The sequence below is a fragment of the Neopelma chrysocephalum genome, unplaced genomic scaffold (genome assembly GCF_003984885.1).
Source record: "Neopelma chrysocephalum unplaced genomic scaffold, ASM398488v2 Primary Assembly neopelma1_68, whole genome shotgun sequence".
NCBI classification, from domain to species: Eukaryota; Metazoa; Chordata; class Aves; order Passeriformes; family Pipridae; genus Neopelma; species Neopelma chrysocephalum.
Genome location: NW_020897727.1, coordinates 9,123,671 through 9,140,833, shown reverse-complemented (window position 1 = coordinate 9,140,833; position 17,163 = coordinate 9,123,671). Strand labels below are relative to the sequence as shown.

The 17,163-nt window shown below is 41.2% G+C and overlaps 2 protein-coding genes across 2 annotated transcripts; one reads left to right on the top strand and one right to left on the bottom strand.

The window, feature by feature from the left end:
• The first annotated feature begins 5 nt into the window (after positions 1–5).
• Positions 6–8,401, top strand: LOC113968417 (arylamine N-acetyltransferase, pineal gland isozyme NAT-10). The gene is made up of 2 exons (XM_027684966.1): positions 6–141; positions 2,595–8,401. The coding sequence occupies exon 2, from the start codon at positions 2,600–2,602 to the stop codon at positions 3,470–3,472; it is 873 nt and encodes a 290-aa protein (XP_027540767.1). The 5' UTR covers positions 6–141; positions 2,595–2,599; the 3' UTR covers positions 3,473–8,401.
• Positions 8,402–8,801: 400 nt separating this feature from the next.
• On the bottom strand, positions 8,802–16,853 carry MPHOSPH6 (M-phase phosphoprotein 6). The gene is made up of 5 exons (XM_027684968.1): positions 16,745–16,853; positions 12,965–13,077; positions 11,300–11,390; positions 10,197–10,294; positions 8,802–9,761 (listed from the first exon to the last, which is right to left on the bottom strand). Exons 1-5 carry the CDS (start codon positions 16,793–16,795, stop codon positions 9,599–9,601), a joined length of 516 nt encoding a protein of 171 aa, XP_027540769.1. The 5' UTR covers positions 16,796–16,853; the 3' UTR covers positions 8,802–9,598.
• Between the last annotated feature and the right edge of the window lie 310 nt (positions 16,854–17,163).

Genomic DNA, 17,163 nt, shown 5'->3' with positions numbered 1-17,163 from the left:
GGAATTTAAGATTCAGGAGCGAGGGCCAGCAGAGCTTAGAAAGACAACCCTCACAATCTGTATCCACTCCTGGCTTCACTGACTGTAACAAACCACCCAGAAACTGAATACCTCAATAAATAAAAAGGGATCTCTTAAGAGGTAAGTTTATTTTCTTAAAAATCCCTCCAAACAAAGCAACAAAACCCCTGCTTTCTTTATGGTGGTAAAGGTCATGGGCAATAACGTAAGCAATATTCTCTAGGAAAAATGTTCAAAAAATGTGTAGATATAGAGCTAAAATATCACCTGCTAAACAGGAGCTCTTAAAGAGGGCAAAAAAGTGACATGCAATTTCAATTCTTCTACCTTTCGCTCTTCAGGAGAGGCTTCAATTGACTATGAGATATAGATTCTTTTGTTTAGATACAATACTAGATATAAATACTAGATACAAATTTAGAACTGCAATCTCTTGATGGAAGTGATGCTTTTAGATTTTTAAATTTATTTAAAAGTATTGCAAGTGCAAAGGAAGTAAAAGTGCAATCTAATAATCAATAGATTCTGCTTTATGGCAATAAAAACAACTTAAAAAAAAATTACAAACTGCAGGTTGTGTAACCCAGAAAATCCATGTGCTGAGGTATTAAGATAAAGTAAGACAAATAACATGTTTTTAACAATGGAATTGCTGATAGTGTGTATAGTCCTGGTAAGGAATATTTTTGCATGAGCACCTTCATTTGCACATTTAGAAAAAGCTCTTTAAAGTTCTTCTGCTGATGTTTTTCTCTGCATAAATCACAGCCACATTTGGGGGACTACCTTTTCAGCACCTGCCTTTGCAGTACCCTGCCCTTTCAGTACCTGCCTTTTCATCTGACCTGCTCATAATTCAAAAGAACAGTATCTTTCATCTCCTACAGTCCAGATCTAATGCTGATCAATCACGTCATGGAGCTGCAGAGAGAAATTACAAATAATATAAACTCCAGAACCAGCTTTATGCAGGTGTGATCTGTTTGGCATTCACAATCAGAGCGAGTAGGTTCAGATGTACTTGGATCCTGCAAATCAAAAATGCCCTGAATCTTATGTTATACTTAGCAAATACTACATTGAGACTATCCTCCAACAATACACTGGAAGCTAAATTCCTTTCTGCAGCAGATAAGGGTAGATTTGATGGTGCTCTCCATGCACTTTGGACAGCTGCCTCTACACCAGCTACAGGCACAGCACGAATCTGCCACTGAGAGTCATCTTGAGAAATTCTAGTTTGCAGTAAACCTTCAATGATTCACTGCTGAATTTATCTAAATACAATAGTCTTCCTGAGCCACTAAGACGTGTCTAAACCTCAGCTTACTGTGTATGCACAAAAGATCTCCAAGTAGCTTCGTGTGTTGGCAAGAAGCTAAAGTTTTGCACTAGCTCTGAACTGCTGAAACGCTCAGTGCTCTCTTTGCAAAGGCTCAAGCCTTCAAAACATTTTGTGCCCAGCTCCAAACCCAAGCAGATGATCTACAGTGTATTTTACAAACAGCATCTACCAGATACCTACCAAGGATCCAGCTCATGACAGTGGCCAGAGACTGTGATGGGCCATTGTGAAAGCCAGATGACTGTGAGTGGCTTTTCATGGTATTAGAAGGCAGGAATGAAGTTGAGTAGTTCCTCATCCAGAAATCTTGTCCATGAGGAGTCCTACCAAGGCAGGCCAGGGGATGGGCACTGCTGGAGTCAGCACAGGCCGAGGCTGCACTGTGTGAGGCTTGGGTAATTCTCAGTCATGCCTTCTCTGGAAGGATTAAAGTGAGTTTTGAGAAAGGCCTGGAGAGGTGTAAAACAGCCCATGTCCATTTTCAGGGCACCCTGTGAGATGCAGGGCAGATGTGCTCTTTTGTCTCTGGGGTCACCCACCTCCATTAGGATTCATTATTCCAACACCAAAATGAGCTTCTACAATACTCATTTCTGCAGTAGAGCAGATCAGTGGCCTGTGACTCTTTCAGAGGTCAGAATTTTTCCAGTTAAAATTATCTGAATAAAACTTGACACTTTACAAAATGTGCAGGAGTATCATCTAAACTTTTTGTAAGTGGTGGAAGAGCATCATGTACTGAACAAGCAATTTACTGTCACGTCGATCAGTGGCAGACTCATGTGAAGAGCATGCGGATCCTGGCTTAAATTATCCTTCCTCCAACTGGCAGCTGACACTGCTCCCCCCACTGACACTCCTTGCACTGAACAGAGGATTTAGACCATTTTTCATGAACCCTTATACATACTCCCTAGCATTATCTTTTATTTCTTCTTAACCCCGCTGTTACAATGCAAATACAGCAAATCCCCATTTCACAGGCACCACATATGAAGCTGAAAAGGCATCAGCTGTTTGCTATAGGGATGCCCCTCAGACAAAAGCAAACTCTCACATGCACTGCTCTTTGCCCGGGGAGCCATTTGATATGAATACTTGGTACCTTTAAGAGCTGCTCTGATGAGGTTCAGTAGATTAAAGCATCTTTGCTGGCAGAGCCAGGGCAGCTTTTCACAGCATCACTGATGTAAAGAAACCAAACCAAACGCAATTCCTTCCTTTACAGGTGACATGAACCTTGAAGAGTATTTTGCAAGAACTGGCTATAAAGGCTCCCTTGAAAAGCAAGATTTGGAAACCTTAACTGATATATTCCAGCACCACATCCGCGCTGTTCCCTTCGAGAACCTCAGCATCCACTGCGGCGAGAAAATTACTTTGGAACTGGAGCATGTTTACAACAAAATCGTGCAGAGGAAGCGGGGGGGCTGGTGCATGGAAAACAACCAGCTGCTGGGCTGGGTCCTGAAGAGCCTGGGGTACGACACCAGCTTCCTGGGTGCATATGTGTTCAACCCCCACCAAAACACATATGCCACCCTCATGACCCATCTCCTGGTAAAGGTAGTCATTGATGGCAAAGCCTACATCGTTGATGGAGGCTTTGGTGTGTCCTATCAGATGTGGCAGCCCATGGAGCTTGTGTCGGGGAAAGACCAGCCCCAGGCTCCCGGCGTCTTCCGCTTCACGGAAAAAAACGCCATCTGGTACCTTGAGAAAATGAGACGGAAACAGTGTATCCCCAACCAGAACTTCTCTAATTCTGACCTCCTGGAGAAAAAAGAGTGTCGGAAGGTTTATATGTTCAGCCTTGAGCCACGGACAGTGGAAGATTTCCGTTTCCAGTGCACGTACCTTCAGACCTCTCCAGATTCCCTCTTTACAAAGAAGTCCATCTGCTCCCTCCAGACCACCGACGGCTTCCGAGCACTAATTGGGAGGACGTTCACTGAGACCACATACAACTACAAGGAGAACATGGATCTGGTGGAGTTTGTAACTCTCGAAGATGAAGAGGTGGAAAAAACCCTCAAAGAGAAATTCAACATTACCCTAGGTAGAAAACTTGTCCCAATTAATGTTAAAGGATCTTACACAATCTAGATGATCAGGAAAACCTACAACAATGCTACGTAGGTACAGTACCTTCCACTGTGTGTGCAATCCCTTCTGCAAGGTCATGGGATTCATTTGCAGGTGACTGAAAGACATATACATTAATATGGGATTAAAGTGAATTTCACTTTGGGAAAAATTAGGAATTTAAGACTCTTGAGTCAGTCAGATAAAATTATTTGCTGTGAGATGACTGCTGTTCAATTTTTGGCACAAACGTAGGATCTGATTTGAATCTGGTTATAAGCTTGGGTAAGAAATATGTCTGGGGTATATTGGACTGCCTGTAGCACACAAATAGGAGTATGGATTATTGATTGTGATGTGCTGCCAACACATTTTCTGTGGTTATTATAGGGAGACAAGTCATCTGTGAGCATTTACACAATGAAGTACACATTTAAAACTTCATTTTTCATAAGATGTGACCACTCATCACTCATGTCATTTCTCTACCTTTGTCGTCTTTGAAAGGAGCATTGGGAGGCATAATTCTTTCGCTATCATCCTTAGACAAAATGTAGTACAAAATGAAAATTATCATCATGTGCATCCTTTTGGCCATTACTGCACTGCACTAAACTACCAAAAAGTAATTTTTGGTATGTACAGGTTTTTCTGGTGATGAAAATTCTATATATTGCAGTGTTATTGTGGCTGATGGGCTCTAAGGAGATAACTACAAGCTTTGCTTCTGATAAGTAATCATCCTATAAATGGCGATTAAATGTCACAGCTGGCTTAGATTTACTTTTGTCCCAAAAGGGGTGGAAATGTTGTATTTTTAGCATTGCGTTTTATTTGTATAACAAAGGTAGAACAATGAAGCTAAGCCCACTATATCCTTAATTCTCTCCTCTCTGTGTATAGCAAACATGAGAGTCCATGTAGTTGTCCTGCCTGGGAACTGCTTAGCACAGGAGCTTAAATGTCACAAGGGAGTTTGCTCGTCTGTATCAAAGAGAAAACAAAACCAGGAGCCAGCCAAATCTAAAAGAAACTCTTTTTTTTTAATTATTTCACAATCATGTTTCCCCATTTTTTAAAAAATATTGTTCCTCCTACCATGCTTCTCTGCATAAAGCCCAAGCAAGGAAACCACTAAGAAAGGGGAAACATTCTTAAATACATAAAAAAATAGCAGAAGTAGTGAAAAACACTCTTTCTCCCCAGTCTATGATAAGCCTGAGTATTGGTCAAATGTTGATTCCTCCCACTGATAGTGTATTTTTGCTCAAAGGCATCACCTGATCGTTAATCTCACAAATGCTGTAAGTGTATACCAGAAAATAAATAAAAGGAAAATAAAACCATTAAGAGTTGTTTTAAGTACAGCTGCCCCCAGCTGCATGACTCCTGCACACACCATCTGCTAAGTGGGGTCTGTTCACTCCTGATACCGACCTGCAACCCTTCCCACCTCAAACTTCCTTCAATCATTAAGGCTGGAAAAGACCTTTATGATCATCAAGTCCAACCCTCAAACCCAGCACCGGGTTCGCCATTAAACCCTGATCTCAAGTGCCACATCCACCTGTTTTTTGAACTCTTCCAGTGATGGTGACTCCACCACTTCCCTGGGCAGACTGTTCCAATCCTTTAGGACTGTGGTGGCAGCTGATGGCCTGGGTGCACTTGTCGTTGCCCAGAGATGAGGAACTGAGAGCCAAGCAAGAGGTGACAGGGGACACAGAGATCTTACTGAGGTGAGAACACAGCTTTTCTATTAATAATGAAACTGTGGGATTTGCTGGGTAATTTGTATTCATATTATTCTCTTATATTAAGGTCCCATTAAGGGGGTTTACCCTTTTCTAAATGATTGATAATTACGAGGTGTTCCCTGAGACCTCAGGGGACATTACAAGCTTCGAAACACTCATTCTAACCGATGGAAATTCCCATCTGCACTCACCCAGGTAACCAAACCATATTTCTGGACGCAGTGAACTACAGCTGTTTTCTGGAGCTGCTCCCTCTTGAGGACAGTCATTAACAGAGTGGTTATTTTGCCTCCCAGCTTCTCTAGAGGTGTTCCTGCTGTTGCTCCCAGATAATTGCTTGGGTTGTGATAATACAAAGGTTTCTTGAGCAGAGGTCTGTGGACTCATATCAGCATTTTTAACTGTGCCTCCAATAACGGGATTCAACTCCTTCTACTGTTCAGTTCATATTAAAAATCTATGGTGACTGAAGCTTCAACCCTCTCCTTGAATCCATCTGTTGATAACCACTGTGAGTGGGATTTCTCCTCTTGATGTGACAATTATAACCAGGTCCTCACTGTGCAACATCAACTCACACAAATAAATGCCAACATATACAGCTAAGAAACAGTTTCACAGTTTAACCAAAGCTCCCCAAAAGCTGAGGAAAGCAGGTTATTGAGGTGTGAATGCCAAACCAAAAGTGCCTCAAAGGTGTGAGATGAGAATGTCATAAAACTAAATAAAAACAAACAAACCCGGGGGCCTCATGCTGGGGTTCCATTAGCAAGGCATTATTGTACAAGCTGATGTTATCCCATCCTGAAAAGAAACACCCAGGTCCTTAAAACATCAGCTCTCACAGAAACTTGCATTCACATTCAGAAGGAACTGTGGGATGTGTTACATCCTTCACCACCACTTTGCTTTATTAACACTCTCTGAGAAGGGTTTAATAAGAGCCTAAACGATTTTGCAGTTTTAGTTGTGGACTGTTGTTGAAATGAAGCAAAACAAATGCTTAGAAACATCCCCCGTGCCCCCAGACTTGTCTAATTCCAAATACAATTTAAAAGTATGGTATTCCAATTAAGAGAAAGATAAGACAATTTCTTTTCTAAGTCTAAATGCTGGATTAAGTCCCAGAATCCCAGCCCAGCTGCCCATTACACACACACGCAATGCCCAGTGGCAATGACAGCCATTGTAGCATTGCATAATGGAGTGTTTGATTAGAAAACAAGACACAGGACACAAGAAACACGGTTCAAACTCCATGGCACCGCTGAACATCCTGCCCCTCCCCAAAGAACCAAAGTTTAATCAGCTCATGCATTACTAAAGGGAGGACACAGGATGGCTCACTTCAGTTGGACTCTGGTCCTGGACTTTTTAAGATCCAACACTAAGCAGAATAAAAGCAAAATGAGAAACATCAGCAAGAAAGACAAAGTTTTACTGTTCAGTACTTCCATGATTCCAACCCCAGAAATAAACACCGTGAGCCTGCCAAAGGACCAAACTTCACCTGACAAGGGACAGACCTAACACTGTGAGCACCAACGACACCCACACTTTGCTTTGTTCACCCCAACAGGTACCTCGGTGTCACAGGCACAAACACTTCTGGTGCCTGGTAACACCAGCTACATTTTGCAGGGAGCCACTTTCCTTAATAAAAATGCTACTTACCCAACTTTTGTTCTCACTTTTCCTTTAGAAACGTGACCACGTGGGAAGGTTCTACAGCTTAGGAACTCGCACATGAAAATGCATTTGAGTCTGTCAGAGCCAAGAAAGCTGGAATTACTATAGGTTCTCTTTATGAATATTTCACTGCTACACTTACATCTTTATCAAGAGTACTTGAGCACAGATTTTGTACAGCAGAATGTTTCCACCTTGGGTAGGAAGCCAGAGCCAGACTTATATAAATACGTATATATACATATTTATACAATTGGAAATGCAGACAGGTATTTCAGAAGAGCCCATTATAATACACCTGCTTGTAACTTTGGGCATCTAAAGTACATTTAAAGTCATGTAGGGCTGATTTTTGGTTTTGTCTTGCTCCCAATAGTGCACTATGGATGGTGTTTTTAAAGGCACATTTTACAAACTCCCCATGAATAAAAGATTGTGCTAAAAATGAGTAGCTGCTCTTACTGTAGCATTTCAGTAGCTCACTGAGCCACCAGCTAAATGTGAACAGCAAAGCACCCAGATTTAAAGACAATAAACTGAAATCTACCATTTCTTCACAGTTGGTGTTGAACATTATTTAGGAAACAGCAGAACTACCTCCCCCTCTCCTGACTCCAAAATCATGGATTTTCTGGGAAGCTGTTTAGCGTTCACTCACGTGCTTATTCAGGCACCATGCCACTCACCTTTCCAGCTATCCCTAGGGAAATGACATGAAATTAAGGACCAACAGATGGCAGAATGCCCTTTAACTGCTCAAAATTACCTCCCATTGGACTGGACAGGACGCTGCAATCCAGGAGAGCTCTTTGCACGGAGCCTTGGCAAAGGCAGACTTCACATGGAATTCATCTGAGCCACTATGGTTATCAAAATAATCCAAAAACTCCTTTATGTTGCACCACCAGGAACTTCCCCCGTGCACTGTCTCTCAGGACGTGCAATTGCAGTGACATCTCCTGGTTGTTGGTGGTTCACTAGAACATCCTTTACCCCTCAACTATCCAGCACAGCCATGCAGAAATTTGCTCTCCATTCAAGAAATGTGCTCTGAGAGAGAGAGGAATCATTTTCCTACTAATAAGCAAGAAAGAATAATGGGATATATTCCAAGTTTTTCTTGTGACGACCAACAATAAATCATTTCTTAGCTCAGGTCACATCTTGCATGGGAAGAAAAATGTCTTGCCATCATTAACTTCTTTTCAGCTAGCAATAATATATGATCAGGTTTTAAGTAATTGAACCAGTAGCATTTAATTAGCTCCGAAAAACTATCTCAGATCATGAATCACAGCCTTTCCACCTGCATGAGGTCCCCTTACTAGGTTAAAAGTATATTTCTTTTGCCATGTGTGATCCATCTTGAATATCTAATGAGGTGCTCCTGATATATAGATTATAGTTTATATATCACATGCAAAATACAGCAGGACACAGTGTCTCCTTCCTTAAATAATTGAGTTTCACGTCTTGCTTCACTGAGCTGCTAAAAAAAGAAGAATAAAAAAAAAAGCCTCTTGTGTCCATGACAGAATGGCCACTCCTCACTTCAGTTTAACCCATTCCTCTTTCTCCTGAGAGTCAGCATTAAGGATGAGTAACTCAGACATCCTGAGCAAATGCAGTAATAGCAGTATTTTATGTTGAAAGGCATTTCACAGAGAACTGCTGTGATTTTAGGCAAGACCACACTGACATTTTTCAGAGCACTGACTGACCAAAGGACATGATGTTTCCTCCTACTGTTATTTCAGATGGCTTCATCACATGCTGAACAAATCAGTGCACTCAACTAGTATTTGGGACATCTGTGGCCAGCACAAAACAGGATCACTTCTTATATCAGACTGTATTAAGCATCTTTTTTTTTTTTACATTAAATAAGCTAAACCACAATCATAAAGCCCAAAAAATCACAGTTTTTATTCAGCTTTCAAGCATGTTTCTGAAGCCATTATTATGCTTTTATGACAAGACTTGGATAATTATAAGATTGGATTTTTTTGCTGAAAAAGAGGCAAGATGAGCAAACTTCTTCTGGAAGACAGAAACTAAGACTCACAATCTGCTCAAATGTCAAGTTGTAAACGTTGCCCAATATTTGGCTTGCTCTATAAAAAAAAAGTTGCGCTACAAAATCCTCTATTTTTAAATAAACTTTATAAAAAATAAAATTCAATAAAGTGGATTTTATCTCTCTGTTCTTCTCCCATCTTATTTTTAGCACAGTTAAAAAAAAAAAATCACAAGACAAACATGTTTCTGCTGACTTTTTTCAATTTGAAGACAGCAAAGGTTTTCATTTTCATAATAAAGAAAGCAGTGGAAGCTGAGCTGCCTTACTGAATTGGACACAGCTCATCTTTACTCTGAATACTTCTTTCAGATGTTATCTTAAATTGTAAAAAAACATTGCATGTAACACTTGATCTAGTTATGCACAACATTTAAAGACTGGTGGGATTAGTGCCCCACACGTTAAAAGCTGCTGAGGGAGGAAAGGATGTATGACATCCATTATAGACACATCCACTTTGAAAAATGTCTGTCGTGGATGGCTGAAATTCCAGTGAGAACAGAACAGATTTACAAATCCACCCTTTACATTAAATAGCAAAATCTCCAAACAGTCTCCAGTCCGTGATACTCTGGTAGGCATTAGGTAACATTTCTATTGGCTCCACTTGTGCAGTTGACATTAATCCTGAGGTTTTAAGAACATTTTCTTAGCTTTTTTCCTAGGTATTATGTTACTGTTCCTATCTTCATCAACTTCCTCATCTTCATCATCATCCTTGAGTACACGTTGGTCTCTCTTTCTCAAAAATTTCTTCCCTATTGTTCCCACTAATGTCTCGTATCTGTAAAGAGAATAAAAAGTTTTACACCTTTTATTAAAATCAGAAAAAAAAATTCAATGGAGCAAATCATAAATCTAATCAACAATTTAAGTGGTGTAAAAAACCTGGTCATTAAAAGCCTGAGAAGCACAAGTATTACATGATGGTTTATTAGATTATTCATTCTGACAATCTGAATTTTTTAGCAATTGGTAAAGGGGAGTAGTATAGAATACCCAGATATCAAAGGGCAGAAGTTATTTTATCCCCAAAAGTGATGGAGATTCCACTGAATATAAATCAGCATTCTTGGAAAATCAGTTCTGTACAGTCTGTTTTGGTTTTTTCTTTGGTTTTATTTTGTTTGTTTGTGTCTTGGGTTTTATTCCCCGCACATAATACAGTAACATATCACATTCCTAGCTAGTGTTCATTATGTCATAAAATACAACTTACCTTCTGGCCATTTCTTCATCTGACACATCAGCTTCCATTTTATCATCCACTTCAATTTCTTCTTCTTTGCACTTGGAGTTCATTTGGATCATTAACTTCTGAAATTGAAGTAAGAAACAGCTTAAATATGTAACCATGTCACAGTGGCAACTGTGCTGAAAGAAGCACACAAAAGGTAAGAATCAAATTTAATAATTATTTGCTGTACCTGGCCAGGTTTGAGCATATTGTTGGGAAAACCCATGAAGAAAAGGCAACATGCCTGTCTGTTGCTAAGCTGAGCTTAGAGTTTGCCTTTGGGAAAAGAGGCGACACAGAGAGAGTGTTTTCAGTGTATTGTGGTACTCAAACATCCTAAGGGGCACTCCAAACATCTTCAGGAGACCAGAGAATTAGATCATAATTAATTTTTCATTGTGAAGTTACCACGTAGTCCTTGAAATAGTTTTGTTAAGAGGGAAAAATATCTGCAAGGATTCACAGTTAAAGCCAGGAAGCAATGAGATGCTGAGTCACAGGGACAGCAAGTTCAAAATAACTAAAAGAATCCCCTAGTAAATCATCTTGCATAGCCTTCTGCAAACCTCTTAGTCTTTACACCTTCATCCTCTTGCTTCAGTTCAGGGGTAACCTTTTTATTACTGTCCCTGTGTAGTTCTATCTGCATGAATCATGCCAGAAAGAAATTAAAGACTCTCTTTCCCAGCACTTTTACTTTGGAACTCTAAGACCTCACACAAGTAAGCGTTGAATAAATAGGACTGAATGTTTGTAGGTTGGACTCTGCATTAAATGTCAGGAGGAAAAGTGAGCTTTTGTTTTGGTGAGCAGCATGTGGGATGGTTTCCCCACTTCAGGGAGAGAAAATCTGCAGGAGCCATGCAATTACTGACTACCAGCACAGGGAGATAAAAAGCTTCTATTTACCAGATGCTGCATTGATCCAACATTTTGGATTGAATCATGGAGTTCCTGCACAAGAGGATTTATGGAAGGTGCTGCAAAGGCCAAACAGGATGCAGTGTGAACACTCAAATCCCCACCCCCAAGGGCTTTTCAATCCCAATGCGAGACCACCTCAAACCAGGACATTTAAACAGTACCTCAACTTCTGGATTGAATCCTTTGAAGGACATTCTGCCATAAACTAGATCCTCACATCGCACAAAGCTTCTCTCTTCTATTATACAGCTCCTGCACAAAACCCCAAACCCAGCATCTTGTCAAATGGTGCACTTTAAAATAATCAAATTAAACAAATGCAAAAAGGATTTGCTGCCTTTCCCCCCACACAAATAAACAAAACCAGTGTATTTTATACCATCAACCACTTTCTGAAGCTTAATTGCTCTGATAAATCTGTCAGTACAAGGAGCTTGGAGTGCAAAGGAATACTTTTTGCCAGGAAGACTGTGCCAGTTCCACATGCAAAATTAACTCTCCTGACAAAAAAGCACTCTTTGCTGATATGATTCCACCTACATCAATACTTTTGCCAGAATAAAAATACCACATAAATATCACTCTCCAGGTGGCATTACTATACTAGCAAAAGCTTCTAATTAATTTTTCATTGTGCTGTTAGACCTGGCATTAGTTTGAGTCTGCCAGGACATAAAACACTGTGTCATTCTCTGTTCAGCAGGGACAGATTTCCCCCTTCTCTCTCCTTTTTTTCCTCCTCTAATGAGCATGGAGTGAGAAAAGAAACATGACCCTGAGGTGTTCACAATACATGTGCTAGATAAAAGTATTTCCATGAATTGTTCCTTCCTTCTTTTCCTCACACACGTATGTACCTGTTCCCCCATCCTCTTCATCTCCCATGTGAAACAAACTCTCAGGACCATAGGAACTTAGGCTGAAGAGATTAAGCTCATTCTCCTACCTCAAGGCAGTATCAGTTAAACATGTACCATGAACAGCAGAGGTCCACCTAACCTGTCCTCAAAAGACTTCCAATGATGAAGAATCCAGTGTCTCCTCAGGCAATCTATTCCAGAGCTTCAATAGCCTTATTGTTAGAAAAATTCTCCCAATGTCCAGCTTGAACCTGCCTTGCTGCAACTGAAGCTCAAATACCTTTTTGTCATATCCACCAAGAGCAACGGAAAAGAGTTTATCAATGACCTTATTCAACTACAGTTAATTCCTTGGGTCCCAGCTTTTTCAAAACTATGTATGTTCTCCCTCAATGGAATTTTTTTACACTTGTGAAAGGATGAAACCCAAGCAGTTTTAAAAGTGGTTTTCCTGCTATTTGAAGCACGTTTCTAAAGAGCAGGACATTTTCTTCCTTGTTAGCTAAGCCTTCCTTTCTTTTTGCCATTATCTCTCCGATTTCAAAAACAGGATTTGAAGTGAGCTGGACACAAGAAGACAGAACTGTCCTGAATGAACTTAACCGTGTGACTGGAGCTGAATTTACAAACACAAAGTTTCAAACTTCTTTTTTTTCAAATGAAGGGAAAAAGCATCAGTGAATGAATAGGTCTCTGACTGAAAGAAACTAATTATATGCATCTAGAACAATGTGTGAGTGAAAGAAAACAACACACACAAGAATTGAAAGTAGGTCAAACTACACTAGGCAACCTTGAGAACAGCCCTGAAAGTAAGTAATAAAGTTGTAATGCCAGTCTCTTACTATTTTGGCTTCTGTTAACTGTTCATTAGCAATATTTATTTTATAGAAAAAAATACGAATATAGTATTTCCATTTCAAAACAATCCAATGATGCTAAGAAGTACAAAAGGTTACAGCTTACTCTTTTTCCTTTAGATCTGGTACATCAAGATACCAGTGTTCATCGCTAATTATCTTCTTTTCTTCCTCTTCTAGTTGTTTTTTAGTTTGTGAATCCAAACCCCTTTGCATGAACTACAAAAAAAGACACATAAACACACAGCGTCAGTTTTTTTCATCATGAGTATGTTCTGAACATGCAATAATTACATGATGGCAATTATCCATTACATAACATTTAGCAGTTGATAAAAAATAAATGTTTTTTTTTATTTTTCTCTGAGTTTGGTCTAAGTCTGGGCAAACAGGACATGGAAAATTAAACAGCTGCTGATCACAGCAAGTCAACATCTGTACTTACACATAAAGAAACATCTTTCCTGGTTAGTTTTGATGGATTTGAGTTGTCACAACTCTGTAACTTTGCTAAGGTTTTTCTAATGTTTCAACAAAGGCCAAAGAGAACATAATGGTGTTGAAGTTATTGCTGCACATCAGAAGCCAACTCCACCCACACAACTCAGAGCTAGAGGTAGGTCATACCAGGCTGTCCTTTTTTTTGAAACACCTATACTTTCAACCATCCTCTTCTTTTCTCAGATTTAATTTAATGAACTGGATTGCATTTGTAGCTCTGAAGGTGCAAACCTGCCTTTGGAAGTGGAAAAAAAGTAACTGAGACTTTGAAACCAGACTATGAAAAAAAGTCTTCTGCGTCCAGCTGTGCTAAAGGAAGGTGTTACCAGCTCTTCACTTCTCACTGATGACCCACCAAAGCACCAGTTGAATGGTGTATAAGCACCTGTAAACCCACTGCAGGAACAGTCTGCCAAAGTAGCTGAGACTAATAATTAAGTTTAGGGCAAGACTGCTATTTTTGCCTAATACAAGGACATTGCTGTCAATCCCTTCCTCGGTGATAACCCCTGTCAGAGGATGGGAACAGGCAGGTAGGGACAGTAACCTCTCAACAGCTGGGAGTAGAAGACATCTGTCACAGCCTTTGAAAAACTGCTGAGAGCACAGAACTACACACCTGAGGTCTGTGAAACATCACTGTAATTTCCATTTGTCTCAAGCCAGGTGCCTGAACTGAGTGACAATTAAGTCTCAACAATGTCAAAGAAACAAGCTGGAAAAAACAGAACTCTTCATAATGTTGCAGAAATAATCCCACACCCCTAGAAGCTGGGACCTCCCTTAGGATCTACAGAAAATGTTTGAGTAACTGTACCTGTCACAGATCTACACTTATGGGAATGTAATTCTCAGATAGAGTACAGTTTACATGCAGTCCTATAAAAACTGTTTGGTGGCTATCAAAGTATACCTATATGTGCACCACTGCAGAGGAATCTTATATCAATTAATTTTACCCCTCTCATTTAAAGCTGCATCATTATGTTCAGATAAGCCTGCAGGCTAACAGGTAACACTACACTTGAACACAGTTTAGGTCCCAGCTAAAATGGGCTTGGTTGGGGATAAAGCCCCAGAATGCATCACAAAACACTTTTCTCTCACAATACCCTGCACTGCTGAGTTTATTTAAAATATATAGGTAATACAGATGTGTAATATATGTATTATATATACCCCACACATCTTTTCAGTCCTTACAAAATGCCCAAGCTAACCAAACCAAACTCTGAAGTAAAAGCCAGTAGAGCTAGTGTCTCATTTTGCATGTATATTTCTATTTGCATCCACTGTGCAAGATCTTTAATGCAAGAAAAATTGACTTTTGCTTTCTGAGTCGATTCAGAATATGTCAAAGCTTTCCAATTAAAATTACAGTATCTTCTTGAGGAAAATAAGTGAATCTATCATGTGGAAAACCACATTGCTCAAGGAAATTGGTTAGCCAGTCAGAAATCTCAACAGGAGAAATTCTGCTACAAGCACCCAATTAAATAATCATTTCACATTACATTTTAAAGATTATGTTCCTAAAGATTACTACAGGAAGAACTAGATAAAAATTATGTAGTCACGTTTATCTAAAAAGTAAACACACACAGATGAATTAAATATATACTCCTTGTGCTAGACACAAAGTCAGTAACTGAGTGGTTGGTTGGATTAGTTTCCCTAAGCAACAGGACCTGGATCAAATGGTGTAAGATGTAAAAGTGGGAGCCATCCTTACGTGGTGGGTGACTGTGGCCCAATCCTTAGTGCAAATGGTCCTCACGACACTACCACTGACCACGTGTCACCTCTGGGTGCCACTTCACCCATCGTAGCAGTACCTGCAGAGGCAGCTGCTAAAGGCTTAATTAAAACATTTGTAAACAAGAAGATCCGCAGAAGGAAAGTGCTAAATGCAAGGTCTGGCTATGACCTTTTCAAAACCTACTCATCTCTTCAAAGCTGGTTACTCCTGCCCAGACTGTAAACCTGCAAATGTCACAGGCTGGTTCTTCACGACCTTCTGTGGAAGAAAGTCTAAAAACCTGCTTTTGAAATCTCCAGGGGGTTAATAAACTGGCAAGCAACAGGAGTAAAAATTTTAAGGAGAGTATTATATAAAAATAAGAAACCTGCAATCCAGGTTATGAGTCTGAGTGTCACACTATTGGCTAACTCAACTCAACACCTACTCCCTTGTGAGAGGAGGCAAGATGTGTTCCATCCCCTCTGTGTACAAGTTTTAGTCTTTCATTAGCAGCATCTATTAACTGGGGTAAATATTCCATCATTTTACTGCAGCAGAGTACACTTTATGTTAAAGATTGAACTGATGTCAGCCAAACTCTTTTCAGCTAGAATGTGAAATATAGCCCCATATATATGTGTGTGTGGGAAAAAATGGTTAAATAAAACACCACCACAAGCAAAAAGCCACAAAGGCCCCATCATGTTCAGTTATAAAAATTGAATGGATATTAGCAAAAAAAAATAATAATGGGAACTCCAATTTTAGTGGTTGTTTTCCAGCAATAAAGAACTATCAATCACAGGAGAATGTACTCTACTGAATTAGGAATTGTAGTACACCATGTGAAGCAGAATCCATTAGCCAGCAAGCAGAGACTAATTTCACATTGGTGACACGAGATTCACAATTCCAAGAGTAACAGGCACGCCAGGATGTTACCAAGCTCCCTGACATTTATAAACCGGGAAAGGAGGTTAACGCTGCCATTCAGGCTGGGGATTTCATTAGCCAACAATGTGAACAGTGAGAAAAATGGACACAAGAAAAAAGAAACTTCCCCCGCCCTATAGTAAAGGCCCCACCCCCAAGTAAAGCAAGCAGCATTAACATTTTAATTTCAACGTGGCGGTGGGGCAAGCCTTATAATTTATATTCACGAAAAGCAACCCAGAGGGGCCAGATGGAAGAAAAGCTCTCTCGAAAGGGGCACTGCAGCTGGCTCCTGAAGAGGCACTTTCGCTGGAATCACGAAGCTGCTCTGCTGGACCGAATTCTGCAGCTTATAACCCCCTGAGACCCGTCGGCAGCGTTTAAAGCAGCGGGTTCGTGCTAGGGAAGCTGGAGAGGAGCAGCCCAGAATCCTGGGGGTAGGGGGAGGCCAGGCCCGGTCACCATCGATAAACTGGATTTCAAACGTGGAGGCACCGATGGCCGCCTGGCACAGCCGGGGCTGGGCACGGGAGATGCTCCAAACCAGGGCAGTTCGCCCGGGGGACACCCACCCCCTCCCCGGGGCCGCCGCCGACCATGAGCTGCCGGCGCGGCCCCGGCCCCGGCCGGGCGGCCCCATCCTGCCGCTTCCAGCCTCTCCTCACCCCCGCGCGGGGCTCAGGCACCCCCTGCACCTGCTTCCCCCCTCACCTTCATGCGCAGCAGGTTCTTGGAAAGCTTGGATTTCACCTCGGCGGCCATGGCGGCCCGCAGGCCGCGGCGGATCCCCGCGCTCGCGTAGCGCCCAGGCCGCGGCAGGGGCGGGGGGAGCGGGGAGGCTCCACCTCCGGCCGGGGAGCGGGGCCTGCCCACGGCACGGGGGAGGCACAGACAGCCGTAAAAGTAACAACTTTGCGGCTGTGCGGAGTGAGGGACGCCCGGGGGTGTGAGCGGGACGTAAATCCGCCCCGGTGTGAGTTGGTAAATTAGAAGGGAAATCCCGAGATGTCTTATCAACGCTTGTGGTACCGCAAGTTTATGGCTTCATCTATGATTTTCTGATACTTCAAAGAGAAGGAAAAAGAGTATATAAGATCAGTCTTGCATTGGCATTTGGAGACTGCTCGACT